The sequence below is a fragment of the Octopus sinensis genome, linkage group LG8 (genome assembly GCF_006345805.1).
Source record: "Octopus sinensis linkage group LG8, ASM634580v1, whole genome shotgun sequence".
Lineage (NCBI taxonomy): Eukaryota > Metazoa > Mollusca > Cephalopoda > Octopoda > Octopodidae > Octopus > Octopus sinensis.
The window spans coordinates 87272419-87295963 of NC_043004.1; the positions used below are offsets into that span (position 1 = coordinate 87272419).

The following is a 23545-nucleotide window of genomic DNA, read 5'->3' on the forward strand; positions in this document are numbered from 1 at the left end:
GACATCAGATGTCTGATGGAGTGTTTCTGCACAGTAGAAGTGACGGGAAACTGTTCAATCTCTCGCGCCTGCGTGCCAAGACCAAAATCAGAAACGTCCTGATCAAGGAGATGCTATTTGCTGATGATGCCGCTCTGGTATCACACACAGAAAAAGCCCTCCAAAGGCTCATTAACTGTTTTGAGCAAGCATGTAACGACTTTGGCTTAGCTATCAGCCTTAAGAAGACCAACATCATGGGTCAGGCTACATCAGACATCCCAAACATACATATTGAAGACCACAGATTACAAGAGGTGGAGAATTTTACCTATCTTGGCTCTACCGTCACCTACAACCTATCCCTTGACGCTGAGCTCAATATACACATTGGCAAGGCAGCTGCTGCGATGGCCCAACTCTCCAAATGGGCTTGGGACAACAATAAGCTGACCAAGACCACGAAAATGAAGATCTACCAGGCATGTGTACTTAGCACTCTACTGTATGGAAATGAGACTTGGACGCTATACACACGCCAAGAGCATCGCCTAAACATCTTTCACCTGCGCTGCCTCCGGAAAATCCTCCGCATCAAATGGCAGAATCATATCCCCAACAAAGATGTCCTCAGGCAAGCAGGAATACCAAACATGTTTGCACTCCTCACGCAAAGACGTATGAGATGGCTTGGGCATGTTAGCCGTATGAAAGATGGCAGAATCCCCAAGGACATACTCTACGGAGAGCTTGCTAGGGGTACTAGGTCTGTGGGTAGACCGTTCTTACGTTACAAGGATGTTTGCAAAAGGGACATGAAGGCCTGTAACATCAATATTAGCGGTTGGAAGGCAGTTGCCGGCAACCGTGGAGACTGGCGAAGTAACGTAAAAGAGGGAATACAAAGGAGTGACAGAGAGAGAGAGGAGAAATGGAAAGACAAGAAAAGACGTCAACAAGAAATTATGGCATTACAACCAGCCAGGAACAGTCTTCGCTACATTTGTGGTACCTGCCAGAGGGAGTGTTTGTCCAGGATAGGACTACACAGCCACAGCAGGAAATGTATCAGAACATGAAATGTAAAAGCCAGACTAGACTACTTTATGCGCAACTCCATTGTCTCCCGAGACAAAAAGGATGCCAACAATATATGACAGGTTTCTTTCAGTCTCCATCTACCAAATCTACTCACAAGGCTTTGGTCAGCCCAAGGCTATAGTAGAAGACATTTGCCCAAGGTGCCACACAATGGAACTGAACCCCAAACCAGGTGGTTGTGAAGCAAATTTTTTATCACAGTCATGCCTACACCCGATATGTGTGTGTGTTTTTTATATTTTCATCTTGGACAGTATGCTAGACACTGTAGAGCACCTACCTGTCATGGAGGAGCTGAACACATTACCAACTGCTGAAGAACTGAGCAGAGCCATTGATGGCTTGCTCATTGGAAAATCACTGGGCTTGGACGGCATCCCACTAGAGACCATCAGATGTGCAAGGAGAGTTCTACTTAGCCACTTACTGAAGCTACTGTGTCAGTGCTGGGAGGAGGGATCAGTGTTGCAAGACATGAGAGACTGCAACATTGTCACTCTATAGAAGAACAACGGAGACAAAATTGACTGCAATAACTACTGAGGCATCTTGATGTTAAGCATCATTGGGAAAGTTTTTGCCTGTATAGCTCTAAATAGGTTACAGAAAATTGCTGAGAGGGTATACCCCAAATCTCAGTGTAGTTTCAGAGCAAAACGCTCCACCATCAACATGATCTTTTCTCTCTGACTGCTTCAGGAAAAGTGCCAAGAGCAAAGACAACCACTCTTTATCACCTTCATCGACCTCAGAAAGGCTTTTGACCCAGTCAGTAGAGACAGCCTGTTCAAAATCCTTGCCAAGATTGGCTGTCCTCAAAGACTTCTCAGGATTGTTCACTCATTTCACACGGACATGAAAGGCATTATTCCATTTTATGGCTCCATTCAACATATGCAGCAGTGTGAAACAGGGCTGTGTACTTTCCCGAAACCATTTTGGCATCTTCTTGGTAGATAGGCTGAAACATGCATTTGGGACATCAACTGATGGTGTTTACCTCCACACAAAATCAAGTGGCAAACTGTTTAGTATGTTGGGGCTGAAAGCAAAATCCAAGGTGCCCCAGGCATTTGTTAGAGAAATGCTGTTCACAAACGATGCAGCACTGACAGCACACTCTGAAGAGCAAATGCAGCATCTTGTGAACAAACTCTCAAAGGCCTGGCAGGAATTTAGCCTGATTATCAGTCTGAAGAAGACCCAAGTGATTGGTCAAAGTGTCAAATACGCCCTCACCATCACCATCAACAACTACAAGCTGGAGGTAGTCCATCAGTTCACCTATCTTGGATCTACCATCACTGATGACCACTCCCTGGACCCTGAGATCAGCAAACAAATCAGACAAGCCTCCTCCACATTAGCCAGGCTCACGAAGAGAGTCTGGGAAAACAAAAAAACTGGCTGCAAACACCAAAATTGCTGTCTATAAGGTGTGCATCCTTAGCATGCTACTTTATGGCAGTGAGACATGGAGCCTCTACTCTAGACAGGAGCAGTGTCTCAACATCTTTCACCTTTGTAATTTGAGACACATTTTGGACATCAAGTGGATTGGCCCCATCACCAACAACAAAGTCCGCAACTGATCCAAGATACCCAGCATACACGTCCTGCTCCAGCAGTGTCATTTGTGCTGGCCCAGTCCTGTTCATCACATGCCAACCAGAAAGATCCTAAAAGACCGCCTGTTTGGGGAATTGGCCACCAGCACAAGAGCACAAGGATGACCTCATCTTCATTTCAAAGATGTCTGTAAGAAGGATATGAAGTCACTTGATCTGGACGTCCTGAGATGGGAGGAGGTTGCAAATGATCACCCACACTGGAGGCAAATACTGCGAAAGGGAATGAGGAGAGCAGAAGAAAAAAGAGGGACCCGCTATCAGAGAAAAGTGCACTCAACAGAAGGAAAAATCAGTAGCACTGGCAGAGAGCTCCTTCAAATGACTTCCAGTCCCGTGTGGGCCTGTAAAGCCACAACAGACACTGCACCACCATCTGCAGCTGACATGATTTCTTTGAGCACAGATTCATGGCCTCCCAAGACCGATGGATGCCTACTACTACCTACATCATCATCATCATCATCATTTAACGTCCGCTTTCCATGTTAGCATGGGTTGGACGGTTCAACCGTGGACTGGTAAGCCATGGAGGCTGCACCAGCCTCTAGTCTGATTTGGCAGTGTTTCTACAGCTGGATGCCCTTCCTAATGCCAACCACTCCGTGAGTGTTTATATACATACACACACACACACAACACACATACACACAAATTCATATATACACACACATACATGCATATACACAGCCATGAAGGTGAGCAGGGCTTCAGTGTAGGATCTCCAATTGTTGGCTCCAAAAGCTGAAATAATGGAAGGTGGGAGATTGGGAAAGATGGTGAAAGTTTGCGTTAGATGGTGGAAGAGGTAGAAGTTATTGGAAGGCAGTGTAAGGGATGGAGGGTAGGGAATGTGACGTAAGAAGTGGGATGGGTGGGGTGAAAGGTAACGGAAGGAATTGGAAGGTGTGGGAATAGCTGAATGCACCGACTACAAGAAAAGCAGGAAACATGTAGTTCCAAGAGAAAAATCTTAGCTTCTCCATAGCACTGTAAATTCACATGTTGTTAGTTCAAGTCTGAACATTACATCGTACACAAAGCATTCGAACAATAGCGATAATTAAGGAGGACGAGAGAGAGAGAGAGAGAGAGAGCAGGGTAGAAGTTGCAGCAGACGGTTTGTAAAAAACTGGGAAAAAGAATTCGAACAGTTGTTTAAATGAAACATTTCTGATAGCTTTATTTGTCCCACTTCTCTCGCTTATTGTCTCCGTTTTTTATATTTTTTCTTCTTCTTCTTTATCTTGTTATAATTAAACAAACGGTACTGTAGTTCAGCAAACACCGCTTGCAGCCACTTCGCACATTGTTTTGCCACATTGCTGTTTAATTGATATTAAAACATAAGCAGAAGAAAGTAGAAACTGAAGCTATGTCGAAACTGAGACTGGCCGCAAATTTGTCCATGCTTTTCACTGATTTACCCAATTTATCTGACCGTTTCTTGGCTGCGAAAGAAGCTGGTTTTCGATACACAGAATGTGCTTTTCCTTACAGCGAAGATATAAGTGTATTAAAAGCGGCGAAAGAAAAATCTGGTGTTGAACATGTTCTAATCAACTCCTGGCCTGGTAAATATTGAATTAGTACATTTCTTTTTATATTTTAAGTTTATGGTATGGCTTTAGAAAACAAATAACTTAGTAATTTTTAAATGTATCTTCATAAAAGTTATCTTATTTAATTATTTTTTATACCAATTCGCTCGAGACTGCCTCTGATTCTATGATATAAAATGTTTCTTTTTAAAAGTGAGCTAAGTTTAAACTTTCCATCAAAATTTAATGTTAAATTATGCCTCAAACTCTAGTATAAAAATAAAAAAGTTGGTTTACTAAATTCTTCATTATTAAAATTAATTAACACTAAGTGCATTTCAATAGAAACATAGTAACTTAAGGTTGTTGTTTTTTTTCAATTTCGATATTTAGTCAGTAATATTTTAAAACAAAAACCCGTGACTCTAGAGAAAGTTATTAAAATTGATGTCAGTTATGAATTCTTTCATTAGTCAATTTCAATTTGGCCCCACTTTATTTTTTTCCCTAATTTTTTGACTTTGCGAACTCTTTGTAATATATTTCGGCATAAACAGAAGTGTGGTCTCTGCTGACCTGCCTCTTCAAACTGCATGTTTTTATTGAAGTTTTCTTGAGATTTGTTTTAGCTGGTATACTTTACAATTGTACAGATGAGGGAGGGTGTTAAAAATATCTTTTAGAGGTCAACCCTCTAGATACGTTTTCGTAGGTTTAGATAACGATTAAAAAATGTCATTAAAAATATGCATTCAACAGTCAGGTAAGAGGTGGGAGGAATATGCCTTAAAAAATTGTTTTTCCATTTTCCTCCTACATAATCGTAAATCTATATTTAAAATAGGCATATCTACACAAGTGTACTCCCACCAACTTTGTTTCCTCATAACTTTCAGAAAAATGGATATTAATATATCTCTGGAAAATTTCTCAGTAAACAATATACATTAAGAAAGTTATGAGAAGACATATCTATGCTTTTATTACTCCTGTGATTTCAATAGAGTTCTTCCTCTGTATTATTCTTTTTTTTTATATTTTATTATTTATTTATTTTTTTGGATTAGCTATTTTATTATCGTTGTTGGCAGAATCGTTAGCATGGCTGTCAAAATGCATAACGGCATTTCGCTCGTCTTCATGTTTTGAGTTCAAATCCTGCCACGGTCTACTTTTCCTTTCATTCTTTCAGGGTCGATAAATTAAGTACCAGTGAAACATTGGGGTCGATGTAATCGACTAGTCCCCTCCTCCAAAATTTCAGGCCTTGTGCCTATAGTAGAAAGGATTATTTTAAGGCGATGAACTGGCAAAATCACTTGACCATTCTGAGTTCAAATTTCGCCAAGGTTGACTTGGCCTTTATTCCTTTCAGGGTCAATGAAATAAGCACCAGTTAAACACTGGAGTCGATGTGATTGATTTGCCCCTTCCCTCAAAATGCCAGGCCCTGTACCTATGGTAGAATGGATTATGAGAAAGGCAGCATTGTAGTAGAATCCTTAACTTGGACAAAATACCTAACACAATAAACGTTCCTGATTTAGGTTGCAAGCCCAGTAATTTTGAGTGAAATTGCTTAAAGATACCCTCAATAATAGTACTTGATTAGTACTTTATTTTGTTGACCTTGGAGGAATGAAAGGCAGAGTTGATCCCAGTGAAAATTGAACTCAGAATGTAAAGAATCAGAAGAAATACTACAAGGCATTTTTGTCCTATGTTCTAATGATCTTGTCACCTCATTGCACCATAAACAGTTTTACCATGTGAATAGTTTTAGTATATGCTTTATCATGCTAACATTTTTCTACTTCCACTTTAATCTAACCTTTAATTTTGCTTATCTTTTGACATTTTATAAACTTTTTATACCTGCTCTTCTGCAATTAAATTACTTTTTTGTTAATACAGGTCATTTTGCAAAGATAAATCCCACTTAAGCGCTTTTGCTCCTTTTCGTCCTGTATTTTCAATATTACCATATTTATTCATGCTGCATTGTTTTATACTTGACTTTGAGCTAAAACCATGAAAAGAAGAAATTTCATACCAAGATTAAGCACTGAACTAGGGGTGCAATTTAATACACATATAAATAGTTTTTAAGTTATAAAAAGCTTGTGCATAAATCGTGAGGGTATATAAGGCAGTTGTTGGATATCTGCGGATCAGCCTTGGTCCTGCAAACTTAGGATGATCAACATTCTAGCCATAAATATCTTGTCTTTTCAGAAACTTTATCTCTGATTACATTATCCAAAATGTCTATCCTTTTTATAATGAGGTTAGGGTCACCTGTTTCTGTCTCTCTGTTTCATTATAACCTTTCATAATCTGACACAAGATCACCTCTTCCAATGCCCCCTCCCTTCTCAAAGGATCATTGTCTTGCAAGTTGGTGACCTTGTTAGTGCTGGTGCCACTTAAGAAGCATCCAGTCTACACTGATGTAATCTCCAGGGATACAGGCATCCAGCAACAGGACCTCCATAATGCTATGATGGACTGTGAAGTCTGGCATAGCATGGTAAATTCCATTGTCTCGACCACGGTCAAACAATGATGATGATGACGATGTAAAATGGTTGGCATTCGGAAGGGCACCCAACTGTAAAAACCATGCCAGACTGACCTCACCTGTGCTTGTGCCATGCATGGCACAAGTACAGATGTTAAGAAGAGCATCCATCCATAAAAACCGGACCAAAACAGAATGAATAGCATGGTAGGGGGAGAAGGGAATGGAAGTGAATGACAGGCAGGCACATTTCAGGGAGACAATTTTATCTTTTATACTTTTTAATGTTTATTCTTTCCTTTTTGTTAAAACATTACATTAAAATAACTGATGGAAGAGAAGGGGGAAAAATGATTAGAGTGATCTATATCTACAAGGTGTGACAGAGAGAAAGAAAGAGTGTGTGTGATGGTCAGTGGTAAGAGAGGGAGTGATGGGAGTTAATGAATGATGATCCGAGGGGATTTGGTGGAGAGAGACATACTTCAGTGGATATATATACCAGAGGGTTAGTGTATTGAGAGAGAAGTTAGGCTTAAGAGGAATTAGATGCAGTGTGTAAGAGAGAAGACTGCATTGGTTTGGTCATGTGATGTGGATGGATGCCAACATCTCTATAAAGAAGTGCCATTCATTCAAAGTGGATGGAACTTGTGGAAAAGGGAGACCCTGGAAGATATAGGATGAAGTGCTGAAGAACAACCTCAGGGTGCTGAACCTTTCAGATGAGATGAGAAGGGACCAAGATACCTATTTCTTTTACTACCCACAAGGGGCTAAACACAGAGAGAACAAACAAGGACAGACAAACGGATTAAGTCGATTATATCGACCCCAGTGCGTAACTGGTACTTATGTAATCGACCCTGAAAGGATGAAAGGTAAAATCAACCTCAACAGAATTTGAACTCAGAACGTAGCAGCAGGCGAAATACTGCTGAGCATTTCACCCGGCGTGCTAACGTTTCTGTCAGCTTGCTGCCTTAAAGGGACCAAGATACCTGTTGCTTTGCTGTACTCAAGAAAGACCCATCCTTCACGACAGAAGTGTTAAGGTCACATCCCCTGGTGAAGATGATTGGCCTGCAGGAGTCCTGTGCTGGTGTCACATGTGAGCACTTGTGTGATGCCACGTTAAAAGCATCCAGCACACTGTAAAGTGGTTGGCATTAGGAAAGGCATCCAGCCTTAGAAACCACACCAAATCAGACTGGAAACTGGTGCAGCTTTCTGGCTTGCCAGCCCTAGTCAAACCGTCCAACCCATGCTAGCATAGAAACTGGACATTAAAGGAGGAGGAGAAGGATGTTGATGATAATGGCTTTAGAACTAATGAGAACATTCATATTCATTTTTTTTCTCTCTCATATTTGCATAGTTTAAATGTTTTACCAGAGCAATTATTTTTGTAGCTTAATGGGTTTATATATTTTTTTTTACTGTTAACCATTCAGCTAAAGACAATAAGAGAAAAATATGATTGGCTACTGTAATTGGAGCAGACAGTGACATATTACACAACCCTGTATTATATGGTCAGTAATAAAGCATCTCATACCAATTTTGCTTGTTTTCAGAAATATCTAAACATCATTGGTGTCAATAGCTCCTCCCTACACCTCTATACTACATCATAAAAGAGTAAGGCAACAACAAAAAAATCTCATTCCTAAATAACTTCAGGAACCACTGACAGGCTTAGATATTTAGATGGAACTATTTTGGTTCTGCAGTTAATGCAGTTTTTAAAATTAAAAACAAGCTGCTTAAAGCAAAAACAGTCTTTTATAATAAGCAAGATGAATCTCTCTCTCTCTCTCTGTATATATATGTTGAAGGTATACACACTTATGCACACACACCCATTTACATACGTATATAAAGGTGCAGGTATGTTTGTATGGTTTAGGTGCTTGATCCCTTACCATGTGGTTCAGTCCCACTGTGTGGCACCTTGGGCAAATGTCTTCCACTGTAGCCACAGGCCGACCCAAACCTTGTGAGTGAATTTGGTAGGTGGAAACTGAAAGAAGCCCATTGTATGTGCTTGTGTGTGTACCCTTGTCTTGACATCATGTGATGGTTGTAAATGAGCATCACCATCATACAAATAATGATGTTCATTTCTAGTCTTCCATAAAAAACCTGTCTGGCCATAAGGAAGTATTAGGTTGTTCGGAAACAGGTGAGGTTTGGTGTGAAGAAGAGTATCTGGTCAGAGAAAGTATTCCTTGCGAATCCCATCTGACCAATACAAACACGCAAAAGATGTTAAGATGATGTTGGTGATGGTGTGTGTGTGTATGTATGTATATATTCTTTCTTTTCTTTTATTCTTTTATTTGTTTCAGTCATTTGACTGTGGCCATGCTGGGGCACTGCCTTTAGTCAAGCAAATCAACCCCAGGACTTATTCTTTGTAAGTCTAGTACTTATACTATCAGTCTTTCTTGCCAAACCGCTAAGTGACAGGGATGTAAACACACCAGCATCAATTATCAAGCGATGTTGAGGGGACAAACACAGACACACAAACATATACATACATACATATACATACACACACACACATATATATATATATATATACGACGGGCTTCTTTCAGTTTCCATCTATCAAATCCACTCACAAGGCACCTGTGATGGTGACACATGAAAGACACCCACTATACTCTTGGAGTGGTTGGTGATAGGAAGGGCATCCAGCTGTAGAAACCAAGCCAAAATCAGACTGGAACCTGGTACAGCTCTCTGGCTAACCAGTTTCAGTCAAACCATGCCAGCATGGAAAATGATGATGATGTATCTATGTATTTATATATATATATACATACACACACACACACACATATATATATATATATATATATATATATATATATATATATATATATATATATATATTCAATTAATCCATTTTAGGGTAGCAAAAAATTCAATAGAAATTATTTTGCCACCAGCGGTCTAGTGAGAAATAGGAAATAGTCAAAGACTATGAATAAATTCAACAACAATTGAGGAACGGCCTACTGTGGCCGTTCCTCAATTGTTGTATATATATATATATATATATGATGGGTTTCTTTCAATTTGTATCAAATCCACTCATGGCTTTGGTCTGCCTGAGGCTGTACAAGACACTTGCTCAAAGTGCCACACAGAGAGACTGAACCTGAAGTTATGAAGCAAACTTCTTAACCACACAGCCAAGCTTGTGCTGTATATATTTTACATATCCCGAATAGATGAAAGATAAATCCAGTGCACTGCATCAATGCTGTGTTGCTTCTATTAACTCCACTGCAACAATATCAGAGAATATCAGAAAAACTGACATGACACAGCATGACTCTTGTCTGCATCTCATCATTGTGATAACAATTGTGAAATATATTTAGCTGCATACTTTTTATGCGTCTGTCTGTGTGTCTTAGAGACATGGTAATTATGGCTTTGCAGCAAATTACATAAATTCACATTGCTTCTGCTTCCATTTGGTAACTGATCTCCTGACAAACTTGAATTATTAGTTATAGATCCATATATATATATATCTGATTGCTAGTCATCATCATCATATGTTTTTTTACAACTATCACAGTCAAGACAAGGAGACATGTAAACTACCCACCCACCTTGCATAACTGTCTGTCTGTCTATCTATCTATCCACACACACACACACACACATATGACCATACCAACACAAACGTCTCTCCGTTTGCGTTGGTATGGTCATGTACTACAGATGGATGAGGAAAGATGTGTGAAGAAGTGCCACTCCCAAACAGTTGAAGGAATCCGGGGTAGAGGTAGACCCAGGAAGACATGGGATGAGGCGGTCAAGCATGACCTTCGAACGTTGGGCCTCACAGAGGCAATGACGAAAGACCAAGACTTCTGGAGATATGCTGTGACTGCGAAGACCCGACAATTGAAGTGAGTTCATGGCTCGCAGGACTGCCTGCTGTGCTTACCTTGGCTTGTAGGGTGACCTGCTGTGCTTGAGGAGACCTATTGAGTCAAGTATATCAACATCAAATGGAAATTGTAGTTGTGATACCCGTGCCAGTGGCATGTAAAAAGCACTATCCGAATGTGGCCAATGCCAGCGCCGCCTGACTGGCATCCATGCCAGTGGCACGTAAAAGCACCAACCGATCATGGCCATAGCCAGCCTCCTCTGGCCCCTGTGCCGGTGGTACGTAAAAATCACCCACTACACTCACAGAGTGGTTGGCGTTAGGAAGGACATCCAGCTGTAGAAACACTGCCAGATCAGACTGGAGCCTTGTGCAGCCTCCTGGCTTCCCAGACCCCAGTCGAACCATCCAGCCTGTGCTAGCATAGAAAACGGATGTTAAACAATGCTGATGATATATGTATATATATATATATATATATATATATATATACATATTCATATGAGTTTCTGTCTATCAAATCCACTCAAAAGGCATTTGTCAGCCCAAGGGCTATTGCAGAAGATGCTTGCCTAAGATGCCATGCAGTAGGGCCAGACTTGAAATGATATGGTGGGAAAGTAAAATCACCTGTACAGTCATGCTTATATTTGCTTGTCTTTATTTATTTATTATATATAAGGAATTTTACTCTCCCAAATTCCACTCCCAAGGCTACAGTAGAAGATATTTGCTCAAGGTGGTGCCTTGCAGTGGGATCAAACCTGGAACCCCACATTTATAGATCAAACATTGTAACTACACAGCCATGCTTTTGCTAAAACGATTCATGCAAGTAACTGGATTTACAGAGACTTTCAAACATAAGATAGTCATAAAAGAAATAGAAATTACTGTTGTTGGGAATGGCATTATTAATGAGTGGTTTTTATAAAGAAGAATTATGCCTGGTCTGTATATTCAGTGATATCTAAGTATGGAAGCAAGCTGTAGGTTTGTTTTTGTTTTATCTGCATCAGTTCCTGAGTAAATTTTCATTCTGCTGCTGGAAGTTGATGCATTCAATTTATTCAGTGTTATTCTCCATATTCATAGATTCAGTTGACCAGTTTTATTTATTTCATGCTATGCGATAACTGTGAAGGCACATGGCCTAATGGCTAGGTTGTTGTGCTCATAATTGTACGATCATGGTTTCAATTCCCAAGTATTCATCGTGTTCTTGAGCAAAACACTTTATTTCATGTTGCTCCAGTCTACTCAGCAGAAAAGAGTTCCAGCAATAACCGATCGGATGGTGCTTTTTACGTACCACCAGCACTGGTATCACTGGCATTGGACTTGCATCCTATTCAGGAGGAGTGTTGTAATCTCAGTCACTTATGCACCATGGAAACAGGATTAAGCTCCAGTTTTATGAGTCCAAGGGCTCTTGACAAACCTAAGCCCTTAAGAAAAGATTATAACACTAAATAAATTAGCCTTGTTGAATAGTGCAAAAATGGTAGATAGCATGCAGAACTAGTATAACTATATTACTGTAAATTGTGCCATTGTCATGTAAAAAGCACTCCTGCCAATACCACATAAAAGCACCCCATACAGTTATCATCATCATCGTTTAGCGTCCGCTTTCCATGCTAGCATGGGTTGGACGGTTCAACTGGGGTCTGGGAAGCCAGAAGGTTGCACCAGGCCCAGTCTGATCTGGCAATGTTTCTACGGCTGGATGCCCTTCCTAATGCCAACCACTCCGTGAGTGTAGTGGGTGCTTTTTACGTGCCAGACGAGGCTGGCAAACGGCCACAATCGGATGGTGCTTTTTATGTGCCACCGGCACGGGGGCCAGGTGAGGCTGGCAATGGCCACAATCGGATGGTGCTTTTTACGTGCCACTGGCATGAGGCCAGTCAGGGCAACAGCCACGTTCGGATGGTTCTCTTACGTGCCACCGGCACTGGTATCACAGCTGCAATTTCCATTGATGTTGATCGATTTGGATTTGGATTTTCACTAGCCTCAAGAGGTCTTCACAAGTAGAGTTTTGTGTCCCAAGAAGGAAAGGTATGCATAAGTGGACTGGCTACATCCCATGTAGAGGCCACGGGTTATGGTCTCACTTGTCCTGCCGGGTCTTCTCATGCACAGCATACTTCCAAAGGTCTCGGTCATGTAAAAAGAAACCAATACACTCTGTAAAGTGGTTGGTGTTAGGAAGGGCATCCAATCATAGAAACCATACCAAAACAGACAACTGGAGCTTGGGTAGCTCTCTGGCTGGCCAGCTCTTGTTAAACCATCCAACCCATGCCAGCATGGAAAATGGACGATGATGATGTGCTCCATTGTGGATTAGCTATGTCTCAGGTAATCTGCTTTGCTGTGAGTATGATACTGACCAGTATCTCTATGATCTTTTGAATATATTTTAACCTATTTTTCAGGAAGCACTAAGGACAAATAAGTAGTTTAGACTACAAACAGATTTCAAGTAGTTTGCATTCAGGGTTAGTAATAGTTAAACATGATTTGAAGGGAATATTTAATTAATCCTTTTGAAAACCACGTAAATAAAGTTACCTCTTATTCTAAAATACAAAAATATATTTGTTAAAGTCTCCATGTTTAAAAAAAAAGCTATTATAATTCTGTCAGAATCTTTTTGTTATGTTCCAAAAATCATCACCACCATTTTATGCATTCATATACCATGCTTGTTTTCATTGAACAAATCTTCAACATCATAGCATCTCACTACTTATTGCAGTCCTTTAACATCTCTTTTTGTAAGATTCAGCCTCCTAAGATCAGTCTCCACCACTTCTGCCCATATTCTCCTCTTCTGTAGGTTCTTTGCATAATACTTACCTATCACCTTCCATACACATCACATGTCCATCCAAACTTGGTCTTCTCTCTTGCACACATCTGATTCCTCTAATATCCAGATGGTCTCTCAGCTTATTTGTGCTTGTTTGTTCATTCACACTAAATTACAACATTATAATGAAAAATTCTTCTCAAAATTGATTAAAACACATAAGCAGTGACACACGAGTTGCAGCAATTGTTAAGTGGTCAATTTGTTTTTCCATGATAGACCAGTTGTCATAACTGTGAAAGCATTATTTAGACATTAATTACATATCCTGTAGGGCAGTGCTTCTCAAACTATCTGATAATGGCATAGCAGCAGTTTTTTTGCCAATGTGCCAGGGACTGGTAATATTTCTTAGTAATATTAATTTATACCGGAAACAATATATATAATGAATACAATAAAAGTTGACAATATTTTTTTTACCTTGTATTCATTTTGTAAACAAATAATACAATATTACATAAGCATTATGTTTCTTTTTTTTTCTGGAAACTCACCATGTACCGGCAGCTGATGGCTCATGGACTGGCACCAGTCCGCGGGCCATCACTTTGAGTAGCACTGCTGTAGGGAACTACCATATGTATTTGCAGGCAATATTCACTTTTCTTCATGACAATCATTGTGATTATCACAATGTTAACTTTATAGCAAGAGCACTTTTACAGCCTCTACCTGTAAAGCTCAGAGGTCATATTTGAATTTAATTTAAGGTACATGAATTTTCTATCTTTTGCTTGTTTCAGTCATTGCACTGCAGCCACCTTGAAGGGTTTAGTTGAACAAATTGACCCCTATATTTATTTTTTAAAATTCTGTCACTTATTCTGTCAGTCTTTTTTAATGAACTGCTTCATTACAGGGGATGTAAACAAACCAGCACCAGTTGTCAAGTGGTGCTGGGAGAGCAAACACAAAGACACACATATGATGGGCTTCCACACAGTTTCCATCTACCAAATTAACTTACAAGGCTTTAATTGACCCAAGGTGCCACACAGAGGGACTGTTCCCAGAACCATGTGGTCACAAAGTGAGATTTCTAACCATATAGCCATGCTAGTGCCTAGCCTATTGTAATTTATACAGCAGTTATAATAAATCTGACTAAACACGCTTTTTCTCATACATTGTAATACTAAAGAAATGCTAGTGTGTATTGTACACTAGCAATATTGCCTTTGGCTTTTAGTAACCAGCTTGTGCATTGAATATATAATGTAATCTTCAACAACATATAACAAAAGCTGGATCTGTGGGTTGTCTCTCATCATGGCTACGGTGTTTGCCAGAGACTTGTTTGATTGGGTCTGACATGCTTTACACGACCCAAAACAACAGCCATTTTTATGTCTTGTGATCTTTGGAATTTGCTTGCACACCTCATAATAACAAAGCTATTCACTTTTACATATATTATTTTTTATCTTTATTGTATCTTACCTTATTTACAACCCAGGTGTGGCTTTGTAGTTAAGTTAGGTTCCCAACCACATGGTTTCAGGTTCAGTCTCACTGCATGGCACCTTGGGCAAGTGTCTTCTTGGCAGAAACTAAAAGAAGCTTGCAGTATATATATATATATGTATATATGTATATGTATATATATATATATATAATATATATATATATACATACATACACTCACACACACACACACACACACACTGGGCAGGGCATGTTTGGAGGATGGAGGGCAGCAGGCTCCCAAAGGCAGTTTTCTATGTTGAACTGCATCAGGGCAGGAGGAATCAGGGTGGTCAGAGGTTGTGATACAGTGATGTGCTGAAGAGACCTATGAAGAACTCCGGTATCTCCTCAGATAACTAGGAGGAGAAGGCCTTGTGGCACAATGAATGGCACCAATCGTTGAAGCTTGTAATTCCAGCCATTGAAGAGAAACAGCAGAGAGAATGAATACAAAAGAACACTGGCAGGGGGAGGGGGCGTCACTTTTCCATTGCATCACATGACCTCACTTGTAACAGATGTTGCCAGTGCTGCAGATCAAGAGCAGACCTTGTAGCCCACAAGCAAGCCTGACAGAGATGATTACTGAACAAGAACAGTCAATGTTGACCTACTAAGGACAGACAATGATGAAACGTATATATATAATTCAACATGTACAACATTTTTTCCCTCCCTTCATCTGTTTTCTCTCCTAACTTCTTTTTGTAGAAGAGCACAGGCTTGGAACATCAAAGACTCTTCCATTTTTCCTTAGTGTCAGACTAATACACCTTGTTTGTTTTTCCCTCACCTGTCCCTGATTTTTGTACAGATTTTGACCATATTTGTGTGTTGTGTGTGAGAGAGAGAGAGTTTGTACCTAATTGTCTTGCATTGCATAGTAGCTGTAAATGATTGTCTCTGCCATACAAGCTGTGTCATTCATTTCCAATAATCTGCTAAAAAGGAAGTCTGGCCATGGGGAAATATTACCTTGCTTGGAAACAGGTGAAGGTTAGCAAGGAGGAATGGTTACCAACTATAGAAAATCTGCCACAATAAATTCCGTTCAACCCATTCAGACATGGAAAAGCGGATATTAAAACAAAGATGGTGGTGACAACACTATAAAATATGTCCAATAGTCCCACTGGGCTAATATTTCCTTGGAACTCACTACTGACCATGTTTCCAACAATCTTTAACCATTTACTCAATCTTGCAATTTGTATCCATCCCTTTCTTAACCTTTTTCTCCAGTGCAAAAAACACTGCTGTTTGTTTATATTAACACTTTAACTGCCACGGCTTGTTACTAGAACTTATTAATAACATCATGTATTTTTGGTTGCAAATTCAATGACTGGCACCCGTGCTAGTGGAGCGCTAAGAGCACCATCCGAGTGTGATCGTTGCCAGAGCAGCTGACTGACTTCCATGCCAGTGGCACGTAAAAGCATGATCATTACCAGCGTCGCCTTACTGGCACGTGAAAAAACATTCGAGCGGGGTCGTTGCCAGTGCCGCTGGACTGGCTCTTGTGCAGGTGGCACATAAAAACCACCATTTGAGCATGGCCATTGCCAGTACTGCCTGACTGGCCCTCATGCCGATGGCACGTAAAAGCACCCACTACACTCTCGGAGTGGTTGGCGTTAGGAAGGGCATCCAGCTGTAGAAACTCCACCAGATCAGGATTGGAGCCTGGTGCAGCCATCTGGTTCGCCATTCCTCAGTCAAATCGCCCAACCCATGCTAGCATGGAAAGCGGATATTAAATGATGATGATGATGATGACTGCATGCTGCTTAATTATGAGGAAGTGTTTTTTTTTTGTTTGATTGTTTGTTTTTTTTTGCATTTTTACAATATTTCATAATTGAAATTTAATATTTAGCACTCATTGTATTTTAATGTCCACGAAACCATGTCAAAGATACAAAATAAAATATTTTCTAAAATTATGAGAATGCATCACCCATGGTACATGTGGCGATCGTGTGAGGTTTGTGATGAACCATCAGTTAACGTGTTAATTTAACCTATTATTTTCATTAGAATGAATATCTTAGTATCGGATGTTCTTGAACAGGTGATTTGGCCAGTGGACAACTTGGTATAGCAGCATTGACAAATGAACGAAAGACATTCCGTGATAAGCTGGAACTTACCATTGAATATGCCAAGGCACTTGACTGCAAACGGTATAGATTACATTACAGTTTTTATCTTTTTAGTGGTGAATGCAAATTGTTTTTTCCTTTTTCTTTTAATGAAACCAATATCTTTTTTTGAATTAGAAATTGTCAGTGGTTTAGTTTTCACCTTGGTGTGGCAGTGTGGTAAGAAGTTTGCTTCCCAACCATATGGTTAAGAGTTCAATCCCACTGTATGTTTTCTACTGTAGCCTCAAGCCAACCAAAACCTTATGAGTGGATTTGGTAGATGGAAACTGAAAGAAGCCCATCACATATGTATTTGTGTCTGTGTTTGTCCCTCCCACCACAATCACCATCACAACTTGACAGCCAGTGTTGGTTTGTTTATGTCCCTGCAACTTAGTGGTTCAGCAAAACAGACCAATAGAACAAGTGCCAGGCTTAAAAGTACTGGGGTTGATTCATTTGACTAAAAACTCTTCAAAGCAGTGCCCCAGCATGGCCACAGTCTAATAACTAAAACAAGTTTTTATGTATATACAATAGCCTTTCAATACCTGGTATAAAACCACCCACCTCCATTTTTTTCCCTTCTCAAATACTCCCCTTCTTAGTTGTGGTAACTTTTCCTTTTTCTCTGTTCTTTCCTGTCTTGAAAGTCTACATAATAACCTCACTAGTGCCAGTGGCACAGAAAAAGGTCCCAGTTCACTCTATAAAGTGGTTGGCATTAGGAAGGGTATCCAACTGTAGAAACCATGCAAAAGTTAACACAGCCTTGCCCTTCACCAGATCCCGTCAAACTGTACAACCCATGCTGCATGGAAAATGGACATTAAATGATGCTGATGATTGTCATTGTTTAAATTGTATGTGTGTGTGTGTATATATAACTGTGTATACATGTGTATATGTGTGTGTGTGCTTGTTTCCTCCTTGTCATCTTTCATTATGCCTGTTGTCTGCCTCAAACTCATCTCAAATTATCTTTATTACACACAATTTTTAATTTTATTTACAGCCCCTAGTTTATCTTATTACCTTTTAATGATGGCATACTATATTCTCCCCCCCCCTTCTTTCCTCTCTCCATTTCCCTCTTTCTACTTCTCCCCCTACTTCTTTCCCTTATTCTAGTCCCTCAAAAGAGTTCAAAGAACCAGAACATTACAAAGTTTATATTCATGGTGATGCATTAATGAATGAGTTTGGTTGCATACAGATCATTTTTAAAACAACAGATGAAGTGTAATAATGGTTTCTTGTTTCTTTGCTTCTTTTCATTAGTGAAGGCAACAAGATTGGTATGACCATTTAGAGGAGGTTCTTCAGGTCTATATTCTTGAAGAAAATGCAAATTTGGCCAGAGTTGTCAAGATTGCATATACTCTTTACTCTCTTTTCTCTTTTACTTGATTGTCATTTGACTGTGGCCATGCTTTCATTCTTGTTTTACTTGGGTGGACCCTTCATAGCCATTCGATGTTTAGAAAAGTCCTATTATACTTTTATACTTAAACAGTGTAAAGAATTCTTTTATCTTTTTCTTGTTTCAATCATTAGACTACGGCCTTCATGGGGCACCACACTGAAGAATTTTAGTCAAGCAAATCCACCCCAGTATTTATAAGTCTGGTACTTATTCTATCGATCTCCTTTTGCTGAACCGTTAAGTTACAGAGACGTAAACACAGACACATATATATACATGATGGGCTTCTTTCAGTTTCTTATTTCTTTATTGCCCACAAGGGGCTAAACACAGAGGGGACAAACAAGGACAGACAAAGGGATTAAGTCGATTACATCGATCCCAGTGCATAACTGGTACTTAATTTATCAACCCCGAAAGGATGAAAGGCAAAGTCGACCTTGGCAGAATTTGAACTCAGAATGTAACGGCAGACAAAATACTGCTAAGCATTTCGCCTGGCTTGCTAACGATTCTGCCAGCTCGCTGCCTTGCTTCTTTCAGGTTCTGTCAACCAAAATCCACTCATAAGGTTTTGGTTGGCCTGAGGCTGTAGTAGAAGACACTTGCTCAAGGTACACCACAGCCACATCTGCACCTATTGTATTGTAGCAGAATAATCAATTAATTGCACATAAACTTTAATAACAAAATCTTATATAGACCCCCCCCAAGTTGTGAACTATTGTTGTAACCCAACCCTAGTTCATATTATATATTGACACTGTCATTAACATCATCATATCTTCCCTTAAAGCTAAAAGTTAACGTTATTTTCAATATATTTGCATTATCTGTTTCAAAATATCATTATGCTTAACATTTGATAGATTAGTTTTAATGTAAAAGCTTTCGCCACATTAGCTCAAGGGTTTAGCTCCTTATTTTGTTGTACACTGAATAGAATCCAGTTACATGACATTTACCAATAATACTAATAATAATAATAATTTCTGTATCATGATGTCTAACATTTGAAATATTGATTTCTAACCCAATAGTAATAATAATAATAATAATAATTCTAAGTAAATACTATTTTAAGTAGTATGCCCTCAATACACACTGCAAAATAACACTTGATTAAAACTAGCAATTAACAGTTTGCTCTTGATCAAATACTTCATGTTTAGGGCCTAAATTTGTGTCCATTCTATTGAGTCATCTGTTTAATGGAAGAAACAAATACTGTTTTGTGTAATTAATGAAATGTATGTATATGCAAGTGTGGCTGTGTGGTTAATAAGCTTACTTCTCAAACATGAAGTCTTTAGTTCAGTCCCACTGTGCGGCACCTTGGGCAAGCTGTCTTTTTATGGCCCTGAACTGATCAAACCCTTGTGAATCGACTTAATAGAAATAGATGGAAATTGGAAGAAGCCTGTCATGTGTGTGTTTGTGTGCACCTGCTTTTCCCCCCAATGTGAGAACTTCTGCGTGATCTGTAACTAGATCTCCCTCAAAATATATTCTACTGTATTTCAAAAAGGATATTTTAGATAATTTAGTTCTAAGTATACAAAAAATAGCCTGATTGGAGCTGACCTGAGTCTAAACAGCAACAACGGTACCAAGTTGCTTTCTCAAGAATGCAAGACAGCATTTGTGATATACTTAGTACAGAAAATAACTGACTGTTAAATGATGATTGGTATTTAAGAGTAATAAATTGTACTAACGTAATTCATAATTTATATCTAACACAGAGTTCATATTATGGCTGCTAAACTACCTAAATATTCTGATAGTGCCGTGGAAGAAACTTTCACGGATAACCTACAATATGCTGCAGACCGATTGATGAAGGTAAATATACAGTTTGTTTTCCTCACTTCTAAAGATATTTGTTTTATTGTTGTAGTCTTTCTTTAACCCTTTTGTTACCATATTTCTGTTGAGATGCTCTGTGTTTCTTTCAATTAATTCAGATATAACAAAGAATTTAGTAAAATAACTTAGTTATCATTAAGCTAGTGTTAGGAACATAAATTGTGACTAAGGTTTGGTGGAAGATTTTAATTCAAAACTTATGAAAACAAGACATTTGTATAACAGATCCACAGACGGTTTCAGCTGGGTTGGTATCGAAAGGGTTAAGGGTTTCAATTTTCATCACCATTGTCATTTTTATGTCCACATTTTCATGCTGGTATGAGTTGGAAGAAAACTTACTGAGGCAGTATTTCATGACCTATTCACTTTCTATCATCATTCGTCACCTGCCTTTCAAGTAATGGATTTCTATTCTAGTGGTTTTCACATAGGTGCAGGAGTGGCTGTGTGGTAAGTAGCTTGCTTACCAACCACATGGTCCCGGGTTCAGTCCCACTGCGTGGCCCCTTGGGCAAGTGTCTTCTACTATGGCCTCGGGCCAACCAAAGCCTTGTGAGTGGATTTGGTAGATGGAAACTGGAAGAAGCCTGTTGTATATATATATATGTATGAGTGTATATATGTTTGTGTGTCTGTGGTTGTCCTCCCAACATCGCTTGACAACCGATGCTGGTGTGTTTACATCCCCGTAACTTAGTGGTTCAGCAAAAGAGACCGATAGAATAAGTACTAGGCTTACAAAGAATAAGCTCTGGGGTTGATTTGATTGACTAAAGGAAGTGCTCTAGCATGGCCACAGTCAAATGACTGAAACAAGTAAAAGAGTGAAAGAGTAACTGAAAAGCATAAGAATAGTACATAATATGACATCCTTATTTTGCTTAAATGGTAAGATAAGAACACATTTATGTGCATTCACGCATATATATGTAGTTGAGAAGCCCTTCAGTCTTATGATAAACTTGTTAGTGTTGGTGTCACATAAAATGCACCCAGTACACTCTGTAGAGTTGTTGGTGTTACGAAGAGCAACCAGCCATAAAAACCATGTTGAAACTGAGACTAAAGCATGGTATGATAATCTGACCTGTCAAAATGTCTAACCCATAACAGTGGACATAAAAAATGATACTGGTAATATATACAAGGGGGTACCCAAAAGTAACTGGAAACGTTCTCTGTGGGACAAGCCTATTGTAGTTTGGGCTTCCACTGCTAGAAGTCACTTTATGCTATCCTCAGGCATCAGTCTGCCAACCAGTGTCGTTGAGTGGAGTCGTACTGCCATGTAGTGCATCTTCCCTGTTTGTCAGTTTTTGAAACAAAGGAACAGTGTGTTTCCTTGGAATTCTGTTTTTTTTTGCTGGGGAAAACAACAGCCAAAACAGTTGTCATGCTTCAAACAGCTTACAAGGATGCTGCCATGAGCAAAACCCAATTTTACAAGTGGTTTTCATGCTTTAGGAAATTGTCGCTTGGAGACCAACCTCATTCAGGGCGACTGTCAATCTTCCAAGCAAATAATAACATCATGAAAATTCATGAACTGGTCTTGGAGGACCGTCACTGAACAGTTGATGAACTTGTTGATATAATTGGTGTGTCCTGGAGCTCCTACCAACGAATTTTGAGCAAGGAATTGCGAATGAAAAGTGTTGCAGCCATATTTGTGCATCATTTGCTCATGGAAGATCAAAAGCAGTCACAACTGAATGCGAGTCGTGAACTGAAAGAACAATTGGAAGTTGATCTGGACCTGAAGAGGTCTGATAATGCAGAAACCTGTCTTGAATTGTCTCTTCTACTTGCCAGAATAATTTTTAAAATATTACTCATTGACTTGTTTTAACTTTTTGTCATCACATAATTATTTTTAACTAATTTTTCTTTAATGCTCACAGCATTGACTAAGCTAACACTCATTTGATTTGTGTTTTAAATATCTTACATTAGTCTTTTTGTTTATGATAAAGAAATAATTGATCTGATTGTTATTATTATTTTTGTTTTCACAGGAAAATATTATGGGATTGATTGAACCAATAAATTCTCGCTTAAGTGTTCCTAAATATTTCCTTGATAATCTCCATAAAGGTAAAGTCTTTTCTTTCAATCTTTTATTTGATCAATTGCATATCATATTGCATGGCCTAGTGGCTAGATGTTAGGCTTGGAATCATAAGGTTGTGAGTTTAATCTCTTGACTGAGCAGCACATTGTGTCTTTGAGTAACACATTTCATTTCACATTGCTCCTGACTGCTCAGCTGAAAATAAATACCAGCCAAATCGTGATGCAGCTCTGTTACCCTGTAGCTATCACATCCTTGATATTCTACTTGCCATTGAGAGGAGGACGGTGAGAATGTCTGTGTCAACTTGTGACTATATGGACTATGGACTCATAAAACAATTAGAAAATGCATACTTGTGAGTGACAGCTGTGGGGATGAGCTGAGCCGGAAGGAAAGGGCTGTTTATGTCAACGGTCAAGGGGTTTGACCAGAACAGGAAGGGTGTGAGAGGAAGTGCCAATTGGGACAGACTGAAGAGTCCTTGCCACACAGAGTGATGTTAAGATATGAATGGTGGAGATCCATTGAGTCAAGTACACCAACATCAAAAATCAATGGAAACTGCAGTTGTGATCCCTGTGCCGGTGGCACATAAAAGCACCATCTGATTGTGGCCGTTGCCAGCCTCGTCTGGCACCTGTGCCAGTGGCACGTAAAAAGCACCCACTGCACTCATGGAGTGGTTGGCGTTAGGAAGGGCATCCAACCATAGAAATCATGCCAAATCAGACTGGTGCCTGGTGCAGCCTTCTGGCTTCCCAGATCCCTGGTCAAACCATCCAACCCATGCTAGCATGGAGAACGGATGTTAAACGATGATGATGATGCATCTGAGTAAACCATCAGAATGCCCTACGGAAGAGAGAAAGACAGTCTTCATGGAAGTGGGAGAGGAAGTCTGGGTCAAGCCCTCGAAGGCACGCTCCACATCTCAGAGGAACAGTGACAGCTGTTAACTCCAAAAATAACATTTCTGTGGATGG

General features: G+C 39.5%; 1 protein-coding gene across 1 annotated transcript in view; it reads left to right on the forward strand.

The window, feature by feature from the left end:
• Positions 1 to 3933: 3933 nt before the first annotated feature.
• Positions 3934 to 23545, forward strand: part of LOC115215071 (putative hydroxypyruvate isomerase) — a 28607-nt gene continuing 8995 nt past the window's right edge. Inside the window, exons 1-4 of the mRNA XM_029784225.2 lie at positions 3934 to 4282; positions 17118 to 17229; positions 20362 to 20461; positions 22504 to 22582. Of these exons, the coding sequence (XP_029640085.1) occupies positions 4084 to 4282; positions 17118 to 17229; positions 20362 to 20461; positions 22504 to 22582 (490 nt within the window). The 5' untranslated portion in view covers positions 3934 to 4083. The remainder of the gene's footprint in view (positions 4283 to 17117; positions 17230 to 20361; positions 20462 to 22503; positions 22583 to 23545) is intronic.